Source organism: Canis lupus, chromosome 26 (genome assembly GCF_011100685.1).
Source record: "Canis lupus familiaris isolate Mischka breed German Shepherd chromosome 26, alternate assembly UU_Cfam_GSD_1.0, whole genome shotgun sequence".
Lineage (NCBI taxonomy): Eukaryota > Metazoa > Chordata > Mammalia > Carnivora > Canidae > Canis > Canis lupus.
The window spans coordinates 24,565,912-24,577,513 of NC_049247.1; the positions used below are offsets into that span (position 1 = coordinate 24,565,912).

The window sequence follows — 11,602 nt, forward strand, 5'->3', positions numbered from 1 at the left end:
TCAGTTGGTTAAGCATCTGTCTGCCTTTGGCTCAGGTCATGATCTAAGTGTCCTGGGATCAAGCCCCTCATTGGGCTCCCTGCTCAGCGGGTAGCCTGCTTCTCCCTCTCCCTCTTCTCCTCTCTGCAGCTTGTGCCCAAATAACTAACTTTTAAAGAATAATAAATCGGGACTCCTGGGTAGCTCAGTGATTGTCTGCCTTCGGCTTAGGTCATGATCCTGGGGTCCTGCGATTGAGTCTCACATTGGGCTCCCCGCAGGGAGCCTGCTTCTTTCCTCTCTCTGTCTTCTGCTTCCCTCTCTGTGTCTCTCATGAATAAATAAATAAAATCTTAAAAAAAAAAATCTTTGAAGGTAAAGGAGTGGTTGGTTGAACAGAGAGGTTAAAGAGCACCATAGAAAAGGACCAATGCCACCCCAAATGAAAAAGGCTAGTCCTCTCAGCTTCCTCTGTCCTTTTGGACTTGGAAGGCCATTCATGCCCATGGTCCTATATTTGAGGGCCAGGCCTCTGTGAGCTAGCCTAGGGACCTACCTAAACAACATTTAGACTCTAAAATTTTTAGAGCCTGATTTTTTTTTTTAATTTTATTTATTTATTCATGAGAGACACGGCACGGGGGTGGGGGGTGGGGGCAGAGACACAGGCAGAGGGAGATGCAGGCTCCATGCAGGGAGCCTGATGTGGGACTCAATCCCGGGTCTCTAGGATCACGCCCTGGACTGAAGGCGGCGCTAAACCGCTGAGCCACCCAGGCTACCCTAGAGCCTGATTTCTATGTGTTCCAAGTTCCAATCAACTTACTTAGATTTCTTCCCACTCCAACCTTCTGTGAGTGTGATGTAGATGTTTCCAGAATGCAGCTCTCATCTCTACCTACATGTGGTCCAGCAGCAGCCTAATGAGCAGCACAGATAGGCTCAGGCAAGCTATAGTTCCTGGCAGAAAGCTTCTGTATGAACAAAGAGGTCCCCACAGGAACAAGAACTCTGCTGGATATCCTCTTCGATTGTGCCAGTTACTTATCACCCAAATTTGCAATCTTCATAACTAGGATTAACATTCTTAGGTGCCTCAGCATACCCTGGTCCAGGGATTCTTAGAGTTTAAAGGGCAGAGAAGGCAGATTTTGAATACCTGCAATTCTCTAGAACCTGAAAACTAAACACAAGAATGCTACGAAGAGATTTCTTCATGAGGTCAAGTTCCCCAGTATTTCCTGAAGGGATATGCAACTTTTATGTTCTCTCCCTTGCTCAGTTCCTGTGAGGTAGACCAGGCCAGCCCTGGGAAGGTAATAGGAGTGGGGATGCTGGGTCAGTTAATTTCAGCTTCCAGGCTCTGTATTCCTAAGGGATCATTAGATATTACAAATCTGCTTTAGTCCCAGCACCACATCTGCCACCCTGGACATGTCAAATTTAGGAATGTTTTTTGAAACTAGATATGAATTTGTTTATTTTAATGGTCAGCTCTGTCTTAGATGGACCAAGTGCTAGCTGGTTTGAGATCTCAGCAGACTTGTCCTCCATCCCCCCAGTTTATCTGACCTCTTTATAGTTTCTGTGTACTGTAGCTGGTGGTTGTATATTTTAAAAGACAGACCGTGAGGTCACTGTCCCTCCCAAACTCTGTGCTGTGTCATATTGCTTTGTGCTTTTGGTAGAGTCCTTCCCTATTTGAGAGCTTGGTTTCCAAAACTTCATCAAAGAATCACCTGGAGTGGAAGGTAGGGACACTTATTTGAAAATACAGATTCTTGGACACTATCCAGATTGAAATTCTATTTAAATCACTGAGGGGGGTCTAGGAACCAGATTTATGGGAGGGTGCCTTGTTTAGGAAAAACAGGCGAGTTTGATGGAGCCCCTTGTTAAGAATTCTTATCATTATTCATGTTTCTTTCTTAGCTCCTGTTCTAAATTCCAGAGTCTCAACTTGGCCATGCTCTTCTTTGACTCTGTACACAGCTGGTAGCCCCAAGCCTTAAATGTAGTTGGTACAGAGATCTGTACCAACTACATTTGGTAGTAGAGGTGTAGAGATCTGTTGATTGAATGCATAAATGCATGCTTCACACACACTTCAATGAACAGAAATTGTAGTTACAGCATTGTATAATAAACTTGAGGGAAAACAAAGTCCAGGTATTTAATTTTGTAAAGCTACATGTTAAAGGGTAACATGTAAGAGTAAAAAGAGTGCCAGTGTTGTGTTGAAAAGTCTGAATTTGGCACTGGATGATGGCCTGGCCTTGGACAAGTCCTCTGACCTTCTTAGCCTGATGTCCTCTTCTGTAAAATGGAGTAAGGATCAGAGTGGTAATAGATGTGAATGTGCTTGAAAGGCACAAAGTAATCAGGAGTGAAGAATGGTCAGAGTAGGGATAGGGGCACAGAACCAACCACAACAAGGTTGCTATGTGGTCAGGTTGAAGTTCATAGTCCCTGACAGGACCAGGAGAAAGTTTTAGTAGGATGACAGCTCAGGCATGCTCTGAGTCTCCTTCCCTTTTATTCTCTCCACTTCCCGAGCCAACCAGGGCCCTCTGTCTTCTGAGCCTCTTTCCCACTCCTGCTGGGCCTAGGAGGCTGTGACCACATTCTCTTGTTCTGCAGGTGTTCAGTATACAGTCCCCAGGGAAGGTTGCTCATCTCTGCCATACTGCCTTGGGGTGGTGAGGTTCCTGTGCATGAGGGTAGGGAGGAGGTGAGAGGAGAAGCCTCCAAAAATAAGTGTGTGGCTCTGCGGCCCAGGATGTGTTGCAAAGAAGGGTTTGTGAGCAACTAGCCTGGAAGTTGACCAAACCAGTCACACGTGCATGCACCCACTCACTCAGCAAATATTTCTGTGCCTACTAGGAGGAAGCTTTAGAGCCTGAGTAGGTACCACGTGGTCAGTCTACTAAGAATTAGAACAAGAGTTATGCAGTTTGCTTAGAGTTGGGATGTGCAGGCCTGTCCCAGTGTCTAAACTGCTGCAACCCTGCTACTGTCTGCAAACTGAGCTGTCCTGTTACTGTCCCTTGACCATTCCCATCCCAGCACCTGCCTTGATGATGACCCTCCCCTTAAGCCTTGTATCCCGGGATCCCTGGGTGGCGCAGCGGTTTGGCGTCTGCCTTTGGCCCAGGGCGCGATCCTGGAGACCCAGGATCGAATCCCACATCAGGCTCCCGATGCATGGAGCCTGCTTCTCCCTCTGCCTGTGTCTGCCTCTCTCTCTCTCTCTGTGACTATCATAAATAAATAAAAAAAAAAAAAAAAAAAAAAAAAAAAAGCCTTGTATCCCTTAGGAGTATGAGCCATGCAGAGCCTTGTTGGGTCCAAAGAGTAGAGAGGGTAATGAGCCAGGGTAAGGGGTGTCTATGTACATCTCCCCAGTAGCAGCAGCCTCTTCCTACCTTGGACCCTCCGGGTCACTGTATTATCTCAAAGGACCACCTTTGCATGGGATCCCTGGGTGGTGCAGCGGTTTGGCGCCTGCCTTTGGCCCAGGGCGCGATCCTGGAGACCCGGGATCGAATCCCACGTCGGGCTCCCGGTGCATGGAGCCTGCTTTTCCCTCTGCCTGTGTCTCTGCCTCTCTCTCTCTCTGGGTGACTATCATAAATAAATAAAAATTAAAAAAAAAATTAAAAAAAAAAAGGACCACCTTTGCAGCTCTGAGGCATGACACCCTCACTTTTCAGATGAAAAAAGGGGTTGTAGCCATCAAGTTATCAGAATAGTGGAGTCAGGACTTGAACTCAGAGCTTTTCAGGATTGGGGAAAACTGGAACATTGGGGGATTTTTTTTTTTAAGGATTTTATTTACTTATTTGAGAGACAAAATGAGTGAGAGAGCACATGAACAGGGGCAGAGGGAGAGGGAGAAGCAGATTCCCCTGCTGAGCAGGGAGCCCAACATAGCATTCAATCCTGGGATCATGACCTGAGCTGAAGACAGACTCTTGACCAACTGAGCCACTCAGGCACCCCAGAAGTTTTTTTTTTAATGCACTCTTGCCATGTTTTCTAATTTCAAAATTAATACATGTAAAAATGTTAGTTTTGTAAATGGGGAGGACTTAGAAAATATGTTACTACTTCTAAGCCCCCAACAATACAGATAGTCACTCTTAACAGTTTGGTATGTTTTTCCACATTTTAAAAAACATTTTCTAATATTTATATTTCATTATTGTAGTAATTATATATGCATTTTACAATTTCTTTTTTTAAGCGTTATTTTAAAAGTAATACCTGCTTATCATAAAATTTGAAAATAGGATAAGAATATAAAATTCAAAGTTCCCCAGCCTCTAATTCTAGAAATAATTATTGATAGTTTAGTGTGTGCCTTCTAGACATTTTCTTTGCCTTTGTGTGTGTGTGTGTATTCTTTTATATATTTTGTTTTTACCCAAATGCAGGCACATACTTTTTTGCAACCTAACCTTTTTAAAAAATTCCTTTTATTATGGAAATTTACAAGCACACATAAAAATAAGCTAATGGAATAAACCCCCATTCATCATCCAGCTCCAGCAGCCATCACCTTCCCTGTTTTGTCTTTTCTCTCCATTTTCGCCCCCAGAAGTATTTTAAAGCAAATCCCAAACATCATTCCTTCATAAATATTAAAGTCTGTATTTCTAGGGGCACCTGGGTATTTTTTTTTTAATTTTTATTTATTTATGATAGTCACAGAGAGAGAGAGAGAGAGAGAGGCAGAGACACAGGCAGAGGGAGAAGCAGGCTCCATGCACCGGGAGCCCGACGTGGGATTCGATCCCGGGTCTCCAGGATCGCGCCCTGGGCCAAAGGCAGGCGCTAAACCGCTGCGCCACCCAGGGATCCCAGCACCTGGGTATTTTAAAGCAAATCCCAAACATCATTCCTTCATAAATATTAAAGTCTATATTTCTAGGGGCACCTGGGTGGCTCAGTCAGTTAAGTGTCTGCCTTCAGTCAGGTCATGATCCCAGGACCTACATCAAGCCGTATACCGGGCTCCCTGCTCAGTGGGGGATCTGATTCTACTCCCTGTGCCTCTTCCCTCTGCTCATGTGTGGTCTTTCTCTCTCTTTCAAATAAATAAAGTCTTTTTTAAAAGGTATGTATTTCTAGCAGTTGAGTATTTTTTAAATTATGCAATGCCATAATCATAATAAAATTAACAGTAATTCCTTAATGTCAACTAATACCCAGGCTAAATCTAATTTTTGACAGTCATCTCACAAATGTCTTTTTATAGGTCGTTTGTTTGAACCTGGTTCCAGTGAGATCCACACACTTCCAGTGGTTGGTATGTCTCAAGTCTCAATTTAGAACTCCACGTTCTATATTATGCTATTTATTTTTTGGAGAACTTGGATTATTTGTCGTAAAAGGTCCCACATTCTGGATTTGCTGATTGCCTCCTGGAGTTGTTAAACATGTGCTTCTGTGCCCCATATTTTCTGTAAATAGGTAATTTATTTTGAAGACATGATTAGAGTTTATGTTTTAAAAGTGCTTCATTGTTAGTGATATGTACTTCCTATTGCATCACATCAAGAGACTATCATTAAGATTGATCAGTGAACCCAACTTTATGATTGTCTTTCCACTTCTCTACACAAAGTCCTTAATTTTAAAAGATAAACATATTTTAAAGAAGCTCACACAGGTCAGGTACTTGAGCCAGAATGACATGTGAAGGCCATAATATGGCCCCAAGAAGCAGACTCCATCCTAAGGAGAAGAGAACAGTTGTATGTGGAGAGAAGGAAGCGCTGGGTCAGGGAGAGAAGGTCTTGGAACTGAGGCCAGTGAGGCACTGGTGCTGCCAGCAGCCAGCTGCCCTTCTGGGACATTATGTAAAATGATGTAACTGAGTGAAAAAGTGGCAGTGAGCCGGTCTCCTCTCCCTGCTCAAGTCACTGAGCTACTGTTGTGGTGAGAGATGCTTGTGAGTCCAGAGTTCAAGTTGGTGGTGTGTTGAAAGGCTTCTTAGTCTGAGAAGACTGGCTTTTTGGTCCTTACATCTTCAAACTTTGGAAGCTGGAATCAGAGCAGTCTTGGTGCTCCAGTGGTGAGTCTCACACTTGTGGTAGGGCCACCTTCCTTGGAAAGAATGGATGAGAATACTTGGAGCAGCACAGTCTCAGAGCTGGATCAGGACAACTAAAAGACCATGTAGTTCAGTGCTTCAGTTTACAGATGAGAAAACTGTGGCCCACAGAGGAGAAGGGAGATTCCCAAAACACCTAGCAAGCTGGAGGCACAACTGAAGCCAACATCCAAGCTGCTGGTTCTCTGGCTATGATAATCAGCCAGCATCTCCTAGGAATTTCTAAGATGGTGAGGGTGGCCAAACCAAGCTCTTGACAGATTCTTTTTTTTTTTTTTTTTTAAGATTTTATTTATTTATTCATGACAGACACACACACAGAGAGAGAGAGAGAGAGAGAGGCAGAGACACAGGCAGAGGAAGAAACCCGACATGGGACTCGATCCCGGGTCTCCAGGATCAGGTCCCGAGCCGAAGGCAGCACTAAACTGCTGCACCACCCAGGTTGCCCTCTTGACAGATTCTTAAACTATACCCAGAATTTCTGGGTATCTTCCTGTTAGTCTTCCCTTCCTTCTTGTTCAGCTCCTGGCAGGTTCTTTGATTTGGAGGCAATATCTCCCAGCATTTGGTAGCCAGCCTGATCTGTGGTGATATAGTGGTTTGAATACAGACTGGGTGTCAGAGTTCCAGTCTCAGCTCCACAGTAGTCAGTTAAAGGACAGGTCTTGGGCTGCAGTTTTCTTTTCTTTTTTTTTTTTTTTTTAAGATTTTATTTATTTATTAGAGTCACAGAGAGAAAGAGAGAGAGAGAGAGAGAGAAGCAGAGCGAGAAGCAGGCTCCATGCACCGGGAGCCCGACGTGGGATTCGATCCCGGGTCTCCAGGATCGCGCCCTGGGCCAAAGGCAGGCGCCAAACCGCTGCGCCACCCAGGGATCCTAGGCTGCAGTTTTCTAAAGAGATTGGATCAGATCAAGTTTGCCCAAAGCATTATAAATGTGCCAAATGATTTCAGTGTGAGGATAAACAGCTTTTCTGTCATTATATTTGTATTTATCTTTCACTTATGGTAACTAATACTGGTTTTCTGTGTACAGCAGTGACATAAACCTCCTCTTTAAATGTATTGAGGTCAAAAAGTTAATAGATTTAGACCAAATAAGGAAGATGGTATTCTAACCTGGCAGGAGGGGGAATGTAGAAGATTGAGGTATGGAAGACATTGAGCTGAGTGACTTGTCTGGTTCTTAGCTTCCTAGCTAGCCTTTCATAGTTACACTTATATTCTGACATATACCAGTCACAACCTTCTGGTCTAAGATTCACTTACCAATATAGAGGCAGTCCAAAGTTAGAGAACGGCTTGTGAACATTTAATTTTATTGAGCACATATTACCTGGATTGGTTATCCTGGGAGAATGTAAAGACATGTGAGAAAGGGTCTCAGTTCCTTTGGAGAGCCATCTGGTTGGAGCTTGCTCTGTATTTGTGCATTGTGTTTGTGTGGTATATTTTAGGCTGTGTTCATGAAAGTTTTTCAGTCATTGTTCTCTGAGTAGTGCCTCATGAGTGTCATCCTCTGCAAAGTCTGTTTGAGAGTTCAGTCATAATCTGAACTTCTGGAGCTGAGAGAAGATGGGGATACTGCCATGGAAGCCGGGGAGAGTGGGCTGGAGAAACAGGCAATCAAGGGCTCTCTGCCTTTCAGGATTTTCCTGGGGAGAATCTTCAGTCAGAGTTTGCTGACTGCCAAGGATGGCAAGCAAGGGGCCCTCGGCCTCTGCATCCCCTGAGAACTCCAGTGCAGGAGGGCCCAGCGGTAGCAGCAATGGTGCTGGTGAGAGTGGAGGGCAGGACAGCACCTTCGAGTGCAACATCTGCCTGGACACAGCCAAGGACGCCGTCATCAGCCTGTGTGGCCACCTCTTCTGGTCAGTATTCCTGCCACCACCCCAGAAGACACACGGCCAGGTTTAGAAAGCCTGTGTCCTAGGCAGCTTTGGAACAGGGAGTTTCCTACCCACTTTAGGCCTCCTGATACAATCAGGCCCAAGAGCCAGGAGACCTGGGTTCTTATCCCAGTTCTGTTGCTGATGAGCTGAGTGGCCTTGGGCAAATCCTGTCCCCACTCTGGACTCTGTACCCCCACGTCTAATGTGAAAATACTCACCAGTTAGTGAGCGATTACTATTTGCCACTTGCTGTGCTGACAAAAAGGCACTATGTACAGTGGATATACTGTGGTACACTGTATGGCAAAGACAGCAGAGCCAGACTTCCTTGTTCTGAATCCTGAATCTGCCACTTCCCTACTGGATGACCTTGGGCAAGGTGCTTATACACCCTCTGTCTCATTTTACAGGGTTGTTTGTGAGCAGTCAAATGACTCAAAATACATAAAAAGCTTAGAGGAGAACATAGCACACACTGAATACTATGTGTTAGCGATGATCCTGATAATTGTTACTATATTTTATGTGTATCAAAATGAAGTGGCAGCGTTAGTTTCATTCAGGCCTTCATCATTATTGAATAGTCCCTCCTGGTTCTGAGGTTCTGGGTAAATGTTGGGATTTTATTCCTCTCCCTTGATTTTGAGCTGGGCCTTGAAAGGTAAATTGAGGTAAGTGGAGGGGTAAGAATGACAGATAAGGCAAAGAGTATGTGCCCCCCAAGGCAGGCATTCTCTACGGATAGACCTGTGCACTCTTGGATATGAGATTTTGAGACCCCAACACTGCTGTGTACTTCACAGAACGCCCTGGGTGGGGAGGTTGAGAAGTGTTAGGGGTTAAGTGAGGGTTAGGCGAGATTATCAAACCCAGATTTGATTGAGTAGGACATAAAGCTATGGGATATTTTTGATCAGGGAAGTGGTATGAAGAAAGGGTCATTTAAGCAGTATTTATTAAGGGAGTTTAAGATAAGATAGAGATAAATTTATTGAATAAATAGAATGGGACAGGTTGTTTTTGGCAGCTCTTGCCCTAATCATTAAGTTTGTTGTTTTTTTTTTAAGATTTTATTTATTTATTCATGAGAGACCCAGAGATAGAGAGGCAGAAGGACAGGCAGAGGGAGGGAGAAGCAGGCTCCATGCAGGGAGCCCGACGTGGAACCTCGATCACAGGTCTCCAGGATCACACCCTGGGCCAAAGGCAGGTGCTAAACCACTGAGCCACCCAAGCTGCCCCTAATCATTAAGTTTTATGCAGAAACTGTTGTTTCCTAGAAATTGGAGATTCTCCAGGGCATTATAAAACCTAAATTTGGGGACACCCGGGTGGCTCAATGGTTGAGCATTGGCCTTTGGCACTAGGCCTAGTCCTGGGGTCCTGGGATGGAGTCCCACTTTGAGCTCCCACTGAGGAGCCTACTTCTCCCTCTGCCTGTGTTTCTCTGCCTCTCTTTCTGTGTGTCTCATGAATAAATAAAATCTTTAAAAAACAAAACAAAAGAAGCCCAAGACTTGAAAATAAGTGACGAAATTAAGAATTAAATCAAGGTGCCATTAGAGAGAACACAGACTCTAATATGAAACAGATGCTTCCTATTAGTATGGTTTATCCCTGGGACAATCTGCCAGCCTTTCTGTACCTCAGTTTCCTCATCTGTAAAATGGAGATAATTATATTTTGTCATAGGTTAATATCATCTTCCAGTGACATTAACTAATGGAAATCTAGTCAGCCACAGCCTGGCACACAATAGTTGCTTAATAAATGGAGGTGATCACCACCTTTATTATAATTGTAAGCCTCTCCCTAAAAGAAAGTCACCTCCACTTCTCCCCGATAACCTTTGAGGGAAGTTGCCAGTGGATATCTGCCATGATTTGGGGTACTTTGGGCTCAGTTTGGAATGGCAAGTCAATGTGGAAGTCAGATGTCAGAGGTGTCTCTTACATCCAGGGGGATTGCATGTCTGGATGGTGAGGCTAAACTGTGGCTCAGGAACTGGGAAAGGAATTAGCCTGAGTCCAAATTTTACTCAGCTAGAGGAGTCATGTTATGAGGGACATAAACCATGTCCCTCGCTGTCCATGTCCACATTTTCCACTGTCCTAGCACATAGGAGGTGTTCAGTGGATATATGTTAGTTGGATGAATAAGTCAAGAGAGAAAAAATGAAAAATCTAGAGTTGAGTAACTTTTCCTTCAATTCTGTAAATGTCATTTTTTGCACCTAGTGCTAGGTGCAAGGGACAATAAACAGGAAATCAGGAGACTGACTTTTTAGTCCTGGTGCCATAGGCAAGTCATTTCATGTTTCTGAGTTTGGTTTCCTCATTTGAAAATTGAGAAACTAGACAACATTTCATTATAGTACAACTCGTTAAACTGAAGGTAGCCCTTTCTGCCAAACAGTATCCTCATCCTTTTCATTACTTAAAGATATTTTTTATAGTAAACTTGAACTTTTAAACCACTTCCTGCCAGCCTGAAGATTTTTTTTAAAGGTTTTATTTTTTTGTTCATGAGAAATACAGAGAGAGAGGCAGAGACAAAGGCCAGAGGGAGAAGCAGGCTTCCTCCGGGGGTCCGATGGGGCACTTGATCCCGGGACTCGGGGATCATGACCTGAGCCAAAGGCAGATGCTCAACCACAGAGCCACCCAGGTGTCCCAGCCTGAAGATTTTCTTAAACCAGATCCAGAACCATGAATTGTGAGCCTTAGGAGGCTATGAACATACTTTCAGTAGAATCTAAAATGGTATGTGTATGTGTGTGTGCATGTGTGTATGAGAATGCCCCCATGAATTTTTCTGCACAGAAGGTCTTTAGCTTTTATTGGATTCCTTCAGGGGGTACCACCCCTCAAAGGTTGACTTGTAGAGAAGCGGGGTTTGGGATGGTCTGAGACCTGGGGGTTCTTTACAAGTAGGATCCCAGGGTTAGAAACTGGGATCTTGCCTCTATTGCCTAATTTTTCCTGTGAGTTTAGCCCAGTCTTTTCTAATTTCTGATACTAGTGATTTCCCCATAGACTCTCAGTGGGGTTGCACTGCTTCACAGTTCCACCCCGTGTTCCTGTTTTTGTGCTTCCACCCTCAATGTTTCTGCTAATGAAAGCATTTTTCTTCCTTTACCCCCATTCTCTTTCTCCTTGATGACTGGTTGCCCTGGGGACTCTGGCAGTTGGCCATGTTTACATCAGGTAAGATGCATTTCATTTTACTTTGTCTTTCATCAGCTATGGTTGCACAAGACACCCCTAGTCTCAGGAGACTACTGTCAGAAGCTGCAATCTCCCCTGTCTGTGGGCTCATTTGCTTGTTTTACCCCCACCCCTCTTTATACACCTGTCCCCTGATAGGCACTTGCTGAAAACAAGGGGTCAGTGGGATGGTCCTGACTCTGTTACCGATGGACTTTGTGGCTTTAGTAGGCCACACCTCTCTGGCTCACAGTTCCCCATCTGTAGATTGAGTTGGAGTTGATAGTATGTTAGATTTTTATTTTTGAGATTCTGTCTCTACAAAAAAGAACCTCCTATCATATCAACTGTTTCCCTGACCCTTAAATAAGGTCTTGAAAATGTTAGGAACGGGAAATTTTTCT

At 44.3% G+C, this 11,602-nt stretch overlaps 1 protein-coding gene across 8 annotated transcripts in view; it reads left to right on the forward strand.

The window, feature by feature from the left end:
- Positions 1–11,602, forward strand: part of RNF185 (ring finger protein 185) — a 33,393-nt gene that overhangs the window by 10,580 nt on the left and 11,211 nt on the right. For 2 of the 8 annotated variants that reach the window (XM_038575692.1, XM_038575693.1), the window contains 3 exons: positions 5,240–5,290; positions 7,749–7,971; positions 11,180–11,198. The exons of 1 other annotated variant lie outside the window; for it this stretch is intronic. In XM_038575692.1, coding sequence (XP_038431620.1) covers positions 7,796–7,971; positions 11,180–11,198 — 195 coding nt within the window. In that variant the 5' untranslated portion in view covers positions 5,240–5,290; positions 7,749–7,795. Of the gene's footprint in view, positions 1–902; positions 926–951; positions 1,296–5,239; positions 5,291–7,748; positions 7,972–11,179; positions 11,199–11,602 lie in introns of those variants that run through there. 5 more of the 8 variants (XM_038575695.1, XM_038575694.1, XM_038575696.1 and 2 more) reach the window with 5 other exon arrangements.